This window comes from Diadema setosum, chromosome 1 (genome assembly GCF_964275005.1).
Source record: "Diadema setosum chromosome 1, eeDiaSeto1, whole genome shotgun sequence".
Classification (NCBI taxonomy): Eukaryota; Metazoa; Echinodermata; class Echinoidea; order Diadematoida; family Diadematidae; genus Diadema; species Diadema setosum.
The window spans coordinates 16,808,668-16,826,772 of NC_092685.1; the positions used below are offsets into that span (position 1 = coordinate 16,808,668).

Consider the following 18,105-nt stretch of genomic DNA (forward strand, 5'->3'; position numbering starts at 1 on the left):
ATGGCTCCATTGTCCTTACCTCTCCATTGGCATGGTTACACATGTCCCATAGAGGGATGAGAGCCAGAGAGGGCACCATTCCATCTTGGGACGGAATCTGATTCTGTCTTGACATGACTGTTGCAACGGCCCATCTACAAGGGTGGATAAAGAAAAAAAGACAACAGAAAATAATGGTCATGCATTCCCCGCATCATCTCATTGTCAATGTCATCCTGTTTTATGCTCACTAGTATGACATATCACAGCAGGAACATTTGTCATGTAGCACTGACAAAGGTCAATCCGATATGAAACTCTGGTGTCAAAATGTTTCTTTTCTAAACATTTAGTTCTGAGAAGTTGTGCAAACAACTGCTTCCGACCACAAACCAACTCATTTTTAATATTTGAAGCATCAAAAGTTACTATCTACTCCAGAGAGTACAGGCATGCTGCCTTACTTTTGATATGTCTCATAGCAATAGAGTTATTTTATTGGTAGATTAAACGAAACATACCTATACATGTCATATGTAAATGCTTCTCTCAGATGCAGCTTACTGTATTCAGGAACCTGAAAATAGGATTGACAGACTTAATGATTAACAAAAGCTTAGTACTACTACACAAGACAAGGACATAGTTGCCAAGGAGACAGCAAAACAAACATAATATTATGAGCAATAGGAGTGACATATGTTTCACTTTCAATCAAGAATAAGAATAACTGGGTCATAAAACAAAACTAAATTCCATGGTACACATTACAGCCAAACTACATACCTATCTGAATCAACTTGTGTACAGCCAAGCACATTGATATCAAAAAAAGTAACATGAATGTGTGTATTCACACAGCACATAAGAGCTGGTTAAAAATAAAGTGTGACTATCATCCTTTCAGCTGTGATGCGAAACATCATGTTCAGTCAAACCTGACCCTGACCTCCTGTAAATTATCTTTCTGGACAGGCACACTTTCTGGACACTTGATATTCTCAATTGTTGTAGTAGTTGGCAAAGATCATTGTGTGCTTTAGGTGCATATATCTACAAAAAATTGCTGTGTTTGACCAATATGTCCAACATGTACAGCTACCAGTAATGTTGATGCTATAAATAACCATATATGACAAAAATACTGTAGATATAACACAAACAATCTCTAATACCCACTGAAGCCACTACTAAAGTGTCTTTTATGCATTACTTACACTGAAGAGTTTGTAGAGGTAGGCATACTGCCTGGCAATGCTCTTGTGCTGCTTCAATGTCTCACCTGGATGGAAAAGAAGCATAGCAAAACAGGACCTCCACATGATCTCAGAATTAGGATGCAACCATTGATCCTTCACCTTAGATGCATCAGTATGTATTGACAAACAGAGCTAATAAGCTTTTCTCTGTCATAGTCTAAGCAACTCTGTAGGAGTCACATAAAATATTTTTCTCAAGTGCTCTCCACATTATTCCATTATATGTATTGAACCTTGAACTCTGACCTTGACCACTTAGCCCTAAACTTGGAAGAATTCTCTAAAACACACACACACACACACACACACACACACAAAACATGCCACATATAATTTCACTGTAAATTTTGGTTGAGAAAATATGAGTTATCCTCTTAAAACATACAGTAATTCTGTACAAAAGGATAGATGGACAGATGGACAGACAGTCCTCCCCATAACAAAAAAGATAAAACAACTTAATAGAAAACAAACATTTCTATCACAGTCATATAATAATCTTCTCTCTTTTGTTTGTTTGGTTTTTTTTTTCGTTAGTAAGCAACGATAACATATAATGTAAAGTGAATACAGGATACAGGACATAAAGAATACCTGTAAGTTGCGGGAACAAGACATTGGTACCATTTTTTTCTCTCTCTCTTTCAGATGCAGAGGGTAAGAAGCTGAAAAGACTGAGATGCAAGCACAGACTTGTAGGGGGGAAAATGAATTCATTGTGACTGAAATTCTAGCTTACTGTAGACAGGTGACCCCTGCAGCATCTGCAGCTCTGCCAGGTTGAAATACAGAGGGAGACTGTAGGTTGCAGGCAGGATGTCTGGGTAGCAGAGGGTTAAAGACTGCTGCATTTTTTTTTTTTTCATTAAACAGAGAACAGGCATAAGATACAAATACTGCATTCAATTCCTGAACAAAAGTTTTGTTAAAAGGTCATGACATTTATCAGCAAGGACATGAATATTCTCGAGCATAAAAGCTGTTGTTGTATATCAAATGAGTCTAAAGGCATATATCCTGTTTTAATATTCTAATACAGTCCGACCTCTCTTATCTGGACATGTTGGGACCAGCCCTCATCCCAATAAGAGAATTGGCCGGAAATGAGGTCTCCATGTTTTATACATGCAGCTGCCTACCCAATGGTAGCTACACGTAACTTATTGCAGGTACATAGAGTACACTGCGGTGATTTGGGGGTAGTGAATGTCTGAATGCACGTTATCTAGATTAAAAAAAAAATTGATGTGAACGTTTATTAATTATGTTGAGAATAATATGTAATTCATATGAGTTTGTGTAGGAAGTTTCTTTGAGTTTGAAATCCCCCTTTTGCCCATAATTATTAGATTGAAAAAAAAAAAAATCATGGCGAGATCACGTCCAGATAACAGAGAGACTCAGACAAAGGGAGGCCGGATAACAGAGGTTGGACTGCAATGATAATTTCAGTTTGCTAGAAAAATTATTTCAGGACATCATCTAATTGTATCTTGTTTGCACGTCACCGTGACAATAATACCCTTGATCACGGCATGACAATCTTCAGATGTGGCAATGTGGTATTGGCATTTCAGGCAAACAAAGGATACTCAAATAGGGGTGGAAGAAGGAATTTGGCTTCAGTTTCTCTTTGATCAGGAAGATGGCCAGTCTCACGTTTGCCATTCCCTTCAGCAGTCGGTCTGTCTTCATCAGTTCACCTGTTGGATCACAAAATGTTAGCCATTTCTAAAAACCGTCGTTCTTCAAAACAATCAGTACCGTTGAATTTTATTATTCTTGTTCTGCACTAGCTTGTACTCAGTAGCTGTGTATCTGACATTTCAATTTTGGGGGGTAAGATTTACAAAACTACAGCCCATGAATATTCATAGAAGCTTGCCTGTGGATATGTTTGGCACATAATTCACATTTGTATCATTTGGCCTTTGCAAGTGAGTATGTGGGTTTGTTTTACACTCTAGATTACACATTGTCTTCTCACTGGACCATGCTTAACTTTGCCAACAGCACAGTTCATTCACACCATGCCTATTCAGTGTGGCCATCCCTTTAAAAAGAAACAACACAAACAAACAAAAATAGCTCAGAGGAATCAGGGAGTGTTATCATGCAAGCTTTCCATGCCAGTGGGAGTTAAAGGTATACAGTAAAGGAAATGGGTGACGGCTTTAAAGACTTCAGCATCAGGTGTTTTTGTTATTGCAAGACTTTCATGTGTTTACACAACTCATCCGGTATTGGGTGAAAGGAAAAAACCGGATATACCTTCATGGGAATACTTCAGGGAGATCTGACCTACTGCCCAAATCACATAGTCATGAAGAACGTAGTACAGTGTAATTTCACTGTTCACGACCGAAGTCAGATATGATTAAAGTCATGACCCCCCCCCCCAAAAAAAAAAAAAAAATATCATAAATATGTATATATACATAAAATGCAACAAAAGGAACAAACAAGAGATAATTTCACAACAAGGACACAATATAAACAAAAGGTACAACAGTTTTAATGTTTTATGATTTCACATGGTCATTTTGTCTCCTGACTGCAACTTTGCTTTCACTTAAGAATAAGATTCCCACATGAACCAATTTGTTTGTTTTTTTTTTACAATGCTCATTACATGCTGTACTGGTGTACCAACATTGAAGTGATCATAACTTACCAGTAAACTTGCTCTAAACATCACTGCATATAATTAAAAATCCTTCTCTCTTCGAGGCAAGGATTCCTTTACAGTCTGCCTCATGGAAAGGATCATTCCTGGGAAAATTTTGGAGTCCCCCCCCCCCCCTTTTCATTTTGTTATTCAAAGCTATGTCAGCACGCTCCAAACATTTTTCTTCTGACACACAAGAGAAATCACTGTACTACACTTACTTTTTCACTATTAAAAAAAAGAAAAGAATGCATATCAACTGACACAACAAATTATGTGATACAATACAGTAATTGTGTATAGTGTCCTAATTGTTGTTCCCCTTTCTTGCCTGATTTTTGTAGGGGCAAAAACTTGACTGCTGCTGGAATATACCTGGGATTTCTTTTGGTTTTAAACATGGCAGTTCGGATGGGGGCTTTGACACTACAACATTCAACAGCTAATCATACTGTGCTTCCTTGAAGGGCTGCCACTGCCATTGCAGCACAAAGGCCTTAGAAACAATCCAATATACAGTATGCAGCCATGACCAACCCCATAACAATTAATTCTTAATAACCAACAACTATTCATACACTTAGATTGTCACCAATAGCAGCACTAAGTAAATGGAACCTGCATAATACCTCTTGAGCAGCATTGCTGGAAAAAAGAAAAAAGAAAAAAGGATGTCTATCTAAAAAGTGAATTCAGACATTTCTTACAATAATTAAAGAAAGGCTACACAAGCAACGTCACAATCACATCATTACAATGGTTATGTAAAGGTACCAATTTGATGTCATATTCACTACCTCACCAATATCAAGTGGCCATGCGTGTATCATTTCCAGTTCAGTTGCTTATAAAAGTTACATCCCATTCACTAAATATGAATATCTCTCAGTGCTTCACTGCTTGCATTCAAACATACCTAGCAGTGAATCCTCAGAATTCTGGTCTGTCAGCATCATTTTCCTAGGAATGCACATCACCTCTTCATCCATCTGTCAAAAGATGCAATTATTGATAAGGTTTGTAATATCCTAATATCAACAAACATTTGATAAATATCTTCTAATTGGATTTTTGACAATTTACAGCAAAACGAACATTACATTTAAAGAAATAAGCATATATTTACTTGTGTTTTGGATAAGGAAAGAACCCCCTCCCCTATGTGCAATTCATTTGTCATGATCAGGGAACACGTATGCCTCCACCTTCTCACATGGTCACTATATTCTGCCAATAGTATGGACAATCCATATACACAGATGAAGTTTATTGATCATGATCCTTGACCTCTAGGAATGAGCTACAATCCCTTCAACTGAAGAGGATTGTATACCTCTCCATTTACTGCTATCTTTCTTATCAAATTATAATATTGATGGGCTTTGCTAGTAAGAGTACAGCCTCCAGACAACTAAACCCAGAGAAACTAGAAATGTCGCTTTGGCGACTGGTATGCCTCCGCCATAATGCATGATTTTCCCAATAGGTCTAGATAGTACATGTGGACACTGTGTGATTACATTTTCACAAAATTGGCAAAATATTGGAATGACAAGTTTGTCACAAATGTGTTGAATGTTCACCTTCCTTGACGTAGGTTTAATTGGATGAATAAGAGAGCATGTATCTAGGGATTTAAGGCCTTTAACTTGACTTTGACCCATTCATACATTTAGGCATTGAGTAATTTTCAAGGTACAGGTGTGGAGAAAAAGTGAAATTTCTGAATTGAATAGTAAATTGTTACCATTTTCATCTGGCCCTTGACCCTAAAATTCATAAGATAATTACTTTCAGGTAGAACATGCATAATATGTACTAAGTTTCAAGGTAACTTGAGCCACTTCCGAGATATGGAGGAAAAAGTTAGTTCAGCACTTTCACTTGATCTTTGACCTTTTGACCTTTGAGGCAAAAAGAGAGAAAAAAAAAAAACTTTCCAGAGAATTTCTATTAGGTTACACACGCATACACCAAGTGTAAAAAAAAAACCCTGCCAGCATTGCATAAATATGAGGGTAATAGTAAAATTTTGAAGTATTGCACTTGACCTTTGACCCCTGACCTTTGACCCCATGAACCCTACATTCTCTAGGTAATCACTTCCAGTCAGTACATGTACATACTATGTTCCATGAAGATACCTTGAACAATTTTCCAAGGTACGGAGAAAAAAAGAAGTTTTAATATTTTTACTTGACCTTTTGACCTTTGACCTTTGACCTCATGACCCAAACTTTCACCAGAGAATCTTAATTGGGTAATACATGTATACACTAAGTTTCAAGAAAATATCTTCAGGCATTCAATAGATATGGTGGAAATAGTGAAATTTTATGTATTTGACCCTGACCTTTTGACCTTTGACCTTTGACCTCATGACCCAAACTTTCACCAGAGAATTTTAATTGAGTAATACATGTATACACTAAGTTTCAAGAAAATCTCTTCAGGCATTCAATAGATATGGTGGAAATAGTGAAATTTTATGTATTTGACCCTGACTTTTTGACCTTTGACCTTTGACCTCATGACCCAAACTTTCACCAGAGAATCTTAATTGGGTAATACATGTATACACTAAGTTTCAAGAAAATATCTTCAGGCATTCAATAGATATGGTGGAAATAGTGAAATTTTATGTATTTGACCTTGACCTTTTGACCTTTGACCTTGAGCATGTGCACCCAAAAGTTGATAGGCACAACTTCACCCCCTAATACACATACATGCCAAGTTTCATTAGGATACCTCAACAGGTTTCGATAGTTACCTTGTCCACAAAATTCATTACGGACGGACGGAAGGACGGACGGACGGACGGACGGACGGAAGGACGGACGGACGGAAGGACGGACGGACGGACGGACGGACAACCCGAAAACATAATGCCTCCGGCACCACTTCGTGGCGGAGGCATAATAAAAAGGACAAAAGGTTTCTCCAACTAGCTAGACTCATTACTACATGTATGAGGGACTAAGAAACAGGTTCAACTCTTTAAATTTCAGTTAGCAGTGTGAACAACACATGAAACGATCTCCAATGAATGCAGTGCATTAATTATTTCACCACACTCCACACAACGTTCCTACACAGGCTGGAGAATAATGTACGCCATCATAATATCTGATGTCATGATAGTCATGGTGGGAGAAGGGGGGGGGGGGGAATTCAAGCATACCACTGCAAACATGCTGAAAACTTAATATGTGCAATGCTCTTCTCCTGTCACTTATGAGTATTACCTTGATGTCCTGTGTAGCCTGCAAACCATATCCCTCCTCATAGCGTGTAATCTCGACACACTTTATGGACACACCATTGCTCTCAAGCCAGTCAATAAACTCTGGAAAGTGGCTCTCTCTGTCAGGTAGTTGTGTCATCACATCTGCAATAAAGAGCATTGAGATTTCTTGTCATGCATTTCCCTTCTATACACTTTTAAACTTTTGCCTACAAGCAAGTAACAAATTTTCAAGAAAAACAGATAGCTATTAGGTAAATGTTTCAATTTTTCAACATATTTTATAACAATGATTACAGCTAAAAGTGGATAAATCTACTGTTATACCATAGTTCTTGAATTAGGACTTATAAGTCAATTTTGCCAATGGTCAAATTTGTGACTGAGAAGCACTGTCACAGAATGAGAAATAAGTTAGTGATTTCCTATCTTTTGAGATGACACACAGAACATTTGTCTCTCAGGAAGCAAAATCTCTAGTGAGCTGCTAATTTCTTGAATATCAGTTGACTTGTACAATTTTTGAAAAAAAAAAAATCTCAAATTATACCATGTATTCAGTATCTAATTTCAATATTCACCATGTCAACATCAAATTTCAAAAAAAGAAGAAAAAAAGATTCATAATGATAAAGTCATAAACTCCATTTAAACTTATGGGTGATATATCAAGAAGGTGAGTAGTATGTCTAGGAATGGCACGACTGTAACTCAAATCAAATCAAACACTGTCTGCAAAGTGCGACTCCAAAATTTTGAGTGACAGGCAGAAGGCTACCACATCCAAGGGTGGAACATCAGATCCTTATCACTGTCCTTGCTTTGTTACATCACTTGCTACTATTCAATGACAAAAACTTCCAATCATTTATGAAGTAATGCTGTATACATATATCAGGGCTACACATTAACCCATTTTCTCTACTGGTCTGATCCGTCTGTTGGACCAGTAGGCCTACTGTAGGTACCCAGTTTTTCAATATTTTACTGGTCCACTTCTGAAAAAGTTACTGGTCTAACAGTGATTTTTACTGGTCCTAGAATGCCGGACCAGTGCCAGTTTGCAGCGGTGCATGTATGTATGGGTGTGTGTGTTTGTGTGTGTGTGTGTGTGTTTACATATATAGATGTGACCCTATGATGACAATGAGCTACTTAGAAATAGTACAATTATGATGGATCATGAAAGAACCCCCCCCCCAAAAAAAAAAAAAAAAAGAGGAAAAAATTAACAAACAAACAAACAAATGTAACAGATCTTTTGAGTAATTCATCGATGCAACTCAATCAACATTTTCAGGTTTTAGTTTAAAAACAAAAAACAAAACAAAACAAACCTCACCCGAAGCAAAAACATGTTCCTACATGGATTCTAATCCACTTGTAGTGGTACTTGAACAGTCAACAAGTCATGAGAAAGGCTTGAACAACTTACCATGCTGCTTTTTGCGAATTTTCTCAATGACACTGTTAATCTGAAGAAACTCCTCCCACTGCTCATTAGGTGTTGGTGGACTCTGCTTTGTAGCCACTGTGCACGTAAGATCAGGAAAGGGATTAGTATTTACATGTAGACTTGAGGCTCAAAGATACAAGAAAGCTCCAGCCAAATCAAATTGATTTAGAGAGAAAATTAATCACTGGGCTTTATTTGCTCTGTTGTGCGGCGCGCTGCCACCAAAACGCTGCTGTGATGCGCCGTATAAATTGCTTGGTCGCGACGCCTCGCACAACATGGTAAATTAGATAAATGTACTTAAATCCCTTCGCCGTAGTGAGGGAAGGTATACATGGCTTACCTTGCGTGGTAATCCACCGGAGAGACAGGTAGGCGCGGATGCCAGGTAGTAGTCCCTGGCTGGCATACGCTGGTATACGCTGTCGCTGGTCGCTGTGTCGCTAGATCGCTGGTTCCTTGGTTTCTTTCCTTTACTTGTTCCTTGTCTCTCTCGTCTTCAGACCTTGGTCTCCCTTATATAGGGAGGCACAGGTTGAAGTAGCCCGCGCCGACAGCCGCCCTCAACGGGGGACAGGCCGCCCGCGCCGGGCCCGTGCGGGGACCGGCACGCGCCGCACGCCCCAGGTGTGTGTGTGGGCGCGCGCACGCGGCGTGCGTGCCACGCACCGGCGCACCGGTCATCGGCGCCCCGATTATCGCCCTGCATATAGCACAATTGCCGGTTTTAAGCCAGGCACTCTGCGCTGCACGGGCGAACATAACATAAACATGTATATCCCTATGTTGCCTTATGCAACACTCCCCCCGGCCCTATAGATTGGCGACTATACTTGAATTATTATTTCAGGCCAGTTGCCAATCTCAAAACAAAACAAAAATAAAACAAAATGTGCTTACTACCCGGACTTTCGGGAAAACAACAAACTTACTCAACTACCTCACCTTACAGTGAGTGACACATCTGGCACATTTCTTCTGTCAGGCCGGGGAGACAGATCACGATAAGATCGAAAAGTGGATGGCCCGTCTTATTCCCTTCTCTTGCAGAAGGGGCAAAAGTATTTATCTATGCTCACTGCCTCACCCGGAGTAATGCCTACACAGCGACCGTGGAACCACTGGTCGCAGCTATCGCATTGAATCATGAGTGTACCATCATCGGGTTCTCTACAGAAACAATACAGAACTTCATTGTGGCTCCTTGGGTGAGTCTGGGAGACTGGGCTGTCATCCTTGCATTTCTTTAGTCTATCGTGATTCACTACAAACAGGGAGTTCCGGTATGATATCCGATAGAGATATGGGGATAGTCTCTTCACAATGACCGCAGGCCCCTTCCAGGGAGGACACAATTTCTTGGTCTTCCCCTTTGGTGTGGCCGTGTCAAGTAAATAGACTCGATCCCCCTCCTGGAACTCTCGGCGATGAATTCTGACATCGTAGTCTCTTTTCATGCGCTCTTGTGTTGCACGGAGCTTAGTCCTCGCAGTTTCATGGGCCTGAAGGAGAGTCTGTGTGAGGCTTGCTACATACTCATCCTTTGAGCCTGATTTTGCAGAGGACGGAAGAGGGAAGATCAGGTCGGCTGGCTGATTGGTTTCACGGCCAAGCATCAGCATGTTTGGAGTGAAACCTGTGCTCCTATTTACGGTGGATCGAATTGCCCCTGCTATTTGAAATAAGAACTTATCCCAATGGCTCTGTGACTTACCTCTTATCTGGATTTGAATGCCAAGCATTGAAGAAGTTTTCAGCTGACAAACAATGACATCATCAGGGTAGTTGTCCCCAACGGACGCTTCTCTGGCATCCCCATGGGAACTAGTCCTTATGGAGTCTGTGGAAGGCGGAGGCCATGGAGGGAGCAGCCATGGATGCGTGACAATGGCAGGCTGCTCACCTGTACCTACCTGGGACTGTGGGCTAGGGGACTGTGAAGAGTCAGCGCCACCAACACTCCTTGACTCTGCATTTTCCTTTGACAAGGAGGCAAGGAGAGATGGAGTGAAAGTGGACCGAGAATCTAAAACAGTCTCACTGGCCCCTGCTCCCGGTTTTGATACTGTATCAGCATTGCCCTCCATGTTATTGCAAGATGTCCCCACCGTCAGGGTTTGAGGGCTCTTATCCCCGACTGGAGGGGAGACAACAATTTTGCCCGGAGCTAGGTGGATCGGGGTCGGGCTAGCTCCTCCGATCCCTGCCCGTTTTCCTGGTCATCGCCACATACGAAGGAGACGGTTTTTCCCTGTCCACCTTCGGGGCAGTCCCGCCTAAAGTGGCCGGGCTTGCCACACTTAAAGCAGTGGTTATCCTGGCCTGGTGACCGGAAACCGGCTCTGGCCGGAGATAACCTACCTGGGGATGACCTAGGCATTGGAGCATCTCGTCTGAATTGAAGGGTCGCAACCAGTCCCTGTACTGTTGCGTTAAGGGTACGTACTTGCGCCTCCAGCGAGTCTAATCTGTCATTAACGGAACACTGAAAGGAATCAAACCTTTTTTCAAGTTTGGTTATTCGCGTTTCCGGTTCGTCCTCTGAATGGTTGGAAGGGACTGTATGTGGAATAGGCAGGTTTACCTTTCTCACATCTCTTTCCAGGAAACTATCTGCGACAACCAACTGCTTTATTTCCTTCTGCGGTTTTCCGTAGATGGCTTGCCTGGCATGTTGAAACATGCGTGTCACACGTAGGGCATCATCAAGGTTTGGTGGTTGATGATTTAGTGTGTGTTGCCCTGCTTCGCGATCAGTAGATCCCTGGCAGAAACGCAACACCAGCTGTTTCTGCACAAAGTCATCAGGCAAATTGGGGAAAGCCTGAGAAGCTAGAGTTTGAAGCCGCTCCGCCCATTCAATGCAAGACTCATCTGGGCCTTGTCTCGCACAGTTGAACTGGCCTTGAGCAACTTCAGGTAGCTCCTGAGGGGCAAACCGTTTCTCCAACTTGAGAATGATATTGAAATAATCTATGGCTGGCTCCCGTTGGATCAGTGAGGCATAGTATTCGCTTGCCTTCCCATCCAACGACCAGCACAATTGATTCTGCCGTTGTTGGGGACTCCATTTACTCTCATTGGCAAATGAGGTGAACTTGGCAAAAAATGCATGCCAGCTCCCTGTACCATTGAAAGTAATCGTTCTCGGTAAATGTGTCCTGGGAGCGGGCTGAGGAGGTATCACTGGAGTATCGGAAGGAGAGAAACGAGAGCTAGGCTTGGGCCTACTTGACCTAGTACCCGGCTCGGATAGGTTAGAACTAGCGGCCGGTGATGTCTGACCTGGCCGAGGCACGTTAAACCTAGGGGCCGGCCTAGGAGCCGGCTTAGGAGCTACAGGCTGTGGCGGGGTCAGCCGTCGCACGGGTGGTGGGGAGGCCCGCAGAGGCTGCTCACCTCTCCTCCTTTCCCCATAACTCGGCTGAAATACATCCTCGCGTAAACGATAGGAAGGAGATCGATAATACTCATGATCGCTGTCCCGATAGCCAATGAAGCGATCAGGATGTCGATCACAAGTGTCAGTATGTCGATCATAACATTCATATTGATCATGCGCACATTGAATTCGATTGTGGTCATCCTGATACCGATCATGATCATGCTGCCATCGATCCTGCTGGAATCGCTCATGATCATATCGGTATTGATCAATGTAATAATCGACGCTATCGTAACGGTGTCGATCGCTACCCTGTCGAAAACGATCATGATCTCGGTAGCGATCGTTACCCCGATACCTTTCATAATCGCAATATCGACCACGGTTGTCAAAATGTAGGGGTGGACCCGTTGGCCTATATGGAGACGGGTTACGTCGAGGCTCGCGAAATGTCTCGTAACGAGGTTCATAATTTCCCTCGTACCGAGAACCATAAGTGACCTCGTGATGTTTGTCATAATATGGGCGCCTGTCCCCTAACTGACCATACGTCGGGTCCCCTTCATTAATTGTCTCTACTCGGGATTGTACAGCGGTATAGCTTGTACCACCCTGAGGTTCGTCATGATCGTGATCAGGACCCTGATCACGTTCACGGAGCTCCCCTCCCGGTGGCCGCTGTGCGCACTGAGGCTCGCCAGTGTGACTAACACTAGCAGGAGCAGTATCGCGCCTGTCATTCGGCTCCGGTTGGGCTTGCTCTAATTCCCCCTCCCCTTGCTGGGTCTCAGAAACACTCTGTGCGTTTTTAGCGGTTTGGTCGGTAAGGTTAGCAGTTACTGTTGCCCGCGACATCGCTATGGGCCTAGTTACTTGCCACCTACCGACGTCAGGAGGTAGGGATTGTCTCCCTTTTTCGTAAGGCACAGTAGAGTTTTCTGATCCCCTTGGCGGAAGGGATGCAGCCCTCGGATACCCTGGTGCCGGGAAACGATCATACGGATACGGAGCAATCGGCGGAGAGCCAGATCTGCCCAGCGCACGAGGCCTAGGGGATGGGACTGGAGCTGGCGTAAAATCCAACATTTGAATTATATCCGCTAAATTTCGAATATGCGGAATCGAACATATCGAATCGGGAGTTATATTTCCCGTTGCCTCGCGTAAGGCGAGGATCCGTGCTGCTGTTGCATCGCCAATGCCTGGTACTTGTAACAGGTCATTTTTGTTGCAACAATTAATACGGATTCTCTCCATCGTCAATAACGCACACAGAGATAACTTATACTATATACAAAATACTAATTCTATCAAATTAATAATTCCGGATCGCTTTCGTGCAAACGCAACCCTATACTTCCGGGTCGCTAATGCTAAAGCTATCCGGGCTCATATAATGTAACGTATACACCAAATATTACCGATAGTGAAATATATAATTCTGGTACGATACGAATAACGTAGCGTACGGCTACCCAATATAAATACCGCAATCTCTTCTATAACATCAATAATCACGGATTGTTTACGTACAAACGCAACGACAACGTTACACTTCCCGGTTCGCTAATGCTAAAGCTATCCAGGCTTATATAGCGTAGCGCATACTCAATAAAACCGATACTGACATCATGTAAGTATGCTATGAAGCGAATAAACGTAGCGTAAGGCTGCAAAATACAAATATATCACAATCTCTTTCCGCTATTCTATACGCTTCTCTGCTTACCGGTATATAACTCGGCGTAAATTAAGAACTACGTATCGCCGGTAACGCACACTCGGTATATGTATCGGTATAAAATACGAATTCATGAAACAATACAGTATACAAATTCACTCATTCACCTTTTCTAACTTACCTGGAGGCGTTCACTTCGTAAAGACCGAAAGAAACTCCGGAAACAAACACTTCACGAAATACAAACACAACTCTTTCGGAAAATAACACAGCAACAAAGTTTCTTAAGGAATTCGAGCGATTTTTCACTCGTCTCTCCCAATAACTTCTGCTTATTAATTTCCAAATCACAAAAATAAGCAATTTATTGCTTCTTCTCTGGCTTAAGCCAAGATTGAAGCAAATTATCGCTCTTTTCTCTTCTTTAAGCAGAGACTGAAATAATTATTTTCGCCTTTTCCCTTGCTAAATATACAACGGGTTAAAGCAATCCTTCGCTCTTTTCCCTTGCTAAATATACAAAGGGTTAAAGCAATCCTTCGCTCTTTTCCCTTGCGTATATTTGCAAAAGTCTAAAGACTCCCGGCAATATAAGAAAACATGTATTTACGAATCCAATCCAAGTAATATAAACATCCAAATTGTATCATTGCGTCAATACTTGCACAACATACAAGACATACACTGATGCACACAAATCGACATGAATATACTTTTCACATCAATATTCACTGCTCAACATCAGTATTCATTATCAAAATCAAACTTCAGTGCAATGTATACATGTAGCGTAAATATAATCACAAAATACATAATCACAAAAACAGCAATCTTATATCACATTTTTCTATAATCAATAAATGCATCAAATATATAAATGCGCGGCCAATAAATGCATCAAACAGCGCGGCGGGCGTTATAGCCGATACAAATTTATTCAAACACGCCGGCTGGAAATTTTCCGCAAGCGAGGGAAGAAAATGCAAACACCGACAAAAGAAAAGAACGTCCAATGTGCACCAGCCGGAGTAGCTTCCCGGAGACCACTCAATGATGCACCAATTTCCGCGGCAAAAGACGAAAAAAGCTATAGAATTTGAAGCGCGCCAATTACTGCGTACTAGCTAAAGTTGCAGTGGTTCATTAATAATAAGCAACACCTGCGATGAACACTTCACGAGAAGCGGAAAAAAATGTCTAAAACACGTTGCACAAACTTATTCGCAAAATAAACGGCAATTGCTCAACACTCGCTTGTACAGAAAATCTTCAAACGAAGGTTGCTATACCTGCGAGGGAAAAAATACATAAGGTGCATAAACGCAGGTCCGTTCAACGAATGAATTCGGACCGCGGTCAAAAACATGAACTATATACCGACTGCCTCACACATAATCTAAGGAAACTATATCCGTGCAGTCTAATATGGCACAGTAATTCCCGATATACGGAATACATCGAGTTGCAATACCAAAATACAACTAACGAGCACGATAACGAACAACTTCCAAAAAGACAATTTACAGAAGTACTGGCGTCATCGAATATGTACGAGAAGACCTTGACCGGAGTTCTCGACTCATACAAAAGCTTAATATAACGGATACGTTAACGGATACGTTTCGTAATGCAATAACCTACGCAAACACAATTCAACTTGACAAAACGTCCACTAAATTGTAGACCAAAATCAAACTCATGTACTGTAAAAACACGAGTTTCCACAACGCTAACAATTTTATTACAAATACAAAAATTATTACGAATACCGCAAATATTAGGCCAAACTAAAGCTAAGCTGTGTGTAACATCCGGGTTATATCCCAAGGACGTTACACATGCTAAAGTGATATAAAAACCTAGAAAATAGAAAATATGGACAAGCGACTAAAAAATAGCTCGCCCGTATACAACTATTACTACTTTCCAAAATTACAGTTTGGCCACTACAAAAGTTAATTGAAATTGTGAAATGGGCACCGCTTTGCTATGCCGTTTCACGAAAAAACGGCGCGAAATTTAATAATAGGATTCGCGCCACGGCATTGTTGGAATCTTTTGGAACGCCACACCCAACCAAATAGCGTCTGCTACGGTAAACTCCGCTCACCTCTAAAGGTGAAACAATACCAAATATACGTTAAAACAAAGCAAATAAACACATATTAACGAAAATTAAGTGACGTAAATCAATACTTACTTATACCTTTGCCGTTTCCGAGCAGAATAATTGTTCAAAAACGGAGATCCTGCTCGCAGCGCCATTTGTTGTGCGGCGCGCTGCCACCAAAACGCTGCTGTGATGCGCCGTATAAATTGCTTGGTCGCGACGCCTCGCACAACATGGTAAATTAGATAAATGTACTTAAATCCCTTCGCCGTAGTGAGGGAAGGTATACATGGCTTACCTTGCGTGGTAATCCACCGGAGAGACAGGTAGGCGCGGATGCCAGGTAGTAGTCCCTGGCTGGCATACGCTGGTATACGCTGTCGCTGGTCGCTGTGTCGCTAGATCGCTGGTTCCTTGGTTTCTTTCCTTTACTTGTTCCTTGTCTCTCTCGTCTTCAGACCTTGGTCTCCCTTATATAGGGAGGCACAGGTTGAAGTAGCCCGCGCCGACAGCCGCCCTCAACGGGGGACAGGCCGCCCGCGCCGGGCCCGTGCGGGGACCGGCACGCGCCGCACGCCCCAGGTGTGTGTGTGGGCGCGCGCACGCGGCGTGCGTGCCACGCACCGGCGCACCGGTCATCGGCGCCCCGATTATCGCCCTGCATATAGCACAATTGCCGGTTTTAAGCCAGGCACTCTGCGCTGCACGGGCGAACATAACATAAACATGTATATCCCTATGTTGCCTTATGCAACAGCTCTCACACATGAGCATGCATAGTGGGTTTTTAGTAAAAGTATATTTGATACATAATACTTATTTCAACCCAGTAAATTAAAGGCTGTTAAATATGCTACAGAGGCCTTGATTTACAATTATGTTGCAACATGTTTTTCTTGGCACAATGGAATGAAAATCATACACTGTTCTTTGTAATTTTTTCACAAATATACACATCCAACAGCATTTCCTTCTTGTCTAACTTTGTACAAACCAACAGCTATAGCTGGGTCTCCATTAATTGGGGAAAACAAATGCACACAAACAAATAAAATGCACAATTACAGTACAATGGTGGTAAATATAAAAAATAGAGGTATAAGGTTAATTGGAAAATGCCCAGTTTCTATTATAATTTGCATAATAATACCTACACTCAATAATGTGACCGCAGAGTTTGAGAATCTCCTTTCTCTCTGCCTTGGATGCTTCATCTGGTGCAGGGTTTGTTTTTCGCTTACTCTTCCTACCCATGTTGGACGACAACCTGTTTTACAAATTTAACCAAAAAAAAAGGCAATCAAACAAACAAAAAATATCAGTTTAGTCATTTGTAACGTTACAGACATAACCACAGATATCAAAGATATTGACAACAGAGCGAGAGAATACAGAATAGCTTCTTTATCTCGGGTCTCACAATTAATTTCAGCTCTGGCATCTTTACCTACACAAGCGTATCAAAATACTGATGACAGTAAAACATGGTAGTAGGATGGATAGTAATAGTATCTCATTCTTGGAACACTATAATGACAAGAGGTACAGAACATTAGTCTTTTTCTTTCTTTTTTTTTTTCTTTTTTGATCATTAATTAATTTGATTAATTCAGGCAAAATAAATGGATCAACTATTCAAGAGGAAGCAGGAGGAAATGAAAGGGAAGAAATGAAAGGAAAAGGGAAAACTTACAAGAGTACACATACAACACCCGTCAACATAGCAACCTTAATTCTTTAATATCTCGTCTTGATCGAAAGATCATGGTCTGCATCGAAAAATACTGTCAGGGATGTTCTGCATTGCCTAAAAGACTATTCTGTATTTTGTTGTTGGGATATGTTCCACAGAGACAACATGTCTGGCTTTACGGAATCGAGGAGGAAAGTAAAAGTAGAAAAATTATAAAACTCCTCTGGACAGACAGATTTATCTATCTCATCTCATGCAGACGATGCCAATGCCCAATGGCAATGGCAATGATGATGGTTCAAATGAATTAAGTCTGAAAGGCAGCCAAAAAATCAGTAAACACCTGTTCGGCCTAAAATGTTCGTTACACACATAAAAAAAGGCAAAGACAGACAGAGGTTTCGTATAGTAGTATAGACTAGTAAGTACTATTTTAGTCGCAGAACAACATATAAAGTTGCTAATAGGATCTAGACTATACACAATATAATAGAATCTCTGCATATCAATCTTTAGAGGTTAGAGGTACCCCCGTACCTGATTCTGAGGCTCTGAGAAAGGACTTGTTACTGTTGAGTGTTAGAACTTCCAAGTTGCAGGTCGACTGCAGTGCCACCAGTGCGGACT

General features: G+C 41.6%; 1 protein-coding gene across 1 annotated transcript in view; it reads right to left on the reverse strand.

Moving 5' to 3' along the window:
* Nucleotides 1–18,052, reverse strand: part of LOC140227662 (actin-histidine N-methyltransferase-like) — a 30,170-nt gene extending 12,118 nt beyond the window's left edge. Inside the window, exons 1-10 of the mRNA XM_072308081.1 lie at nucleotides 18,016–18,052; nucleotides 16,940–17,052; nucleotides 8,589–8,684; nucleotides 7,155–7,297; nucleotides 4,823–4,895; nucleotides 2,831–2,941; nucleotides 1,978–2,058; nucleotides 1,197–1,261; nucleotides 501–556; nucleotides 20–134 (exon numbers count right to left, since the gene is read on the reverse strand). Of these exons, the coding sequence (XP_072164182.1) occupies nucleotides 20–134; nucleotides 501–556; nucleotides 1,197–1,261; nucleotides 1,978–2,058; nucleotides 2,831–2,941; nucleotides 4,823–4,895; nucleotides 7,155–7,297; nucleotides 8,589–8,684; nucleotides 16,940–17,039 (840 nt within the window). The 5' untranslated portion in view covers nucleotides 17,040–17,052; nucleotides 18,016–18,052. The remainder of the gene's footprint in view (nucleotides 1–19; nucleotides 135–500; nucleotides 557–1,196; nucleotides 1,262–1,977; nucleotides 2,059–2,830; nucleotides 2,942–4,822; nucleotides 4,896–7,154; nucleotides 7,298–8,588; nucleotides 8,685–16,939; nucleotides 17,053–18,015) is intronic.
* Between the last annotated feature and the right edge of the window lie 53 nt (nucleotides 18,053–18,105).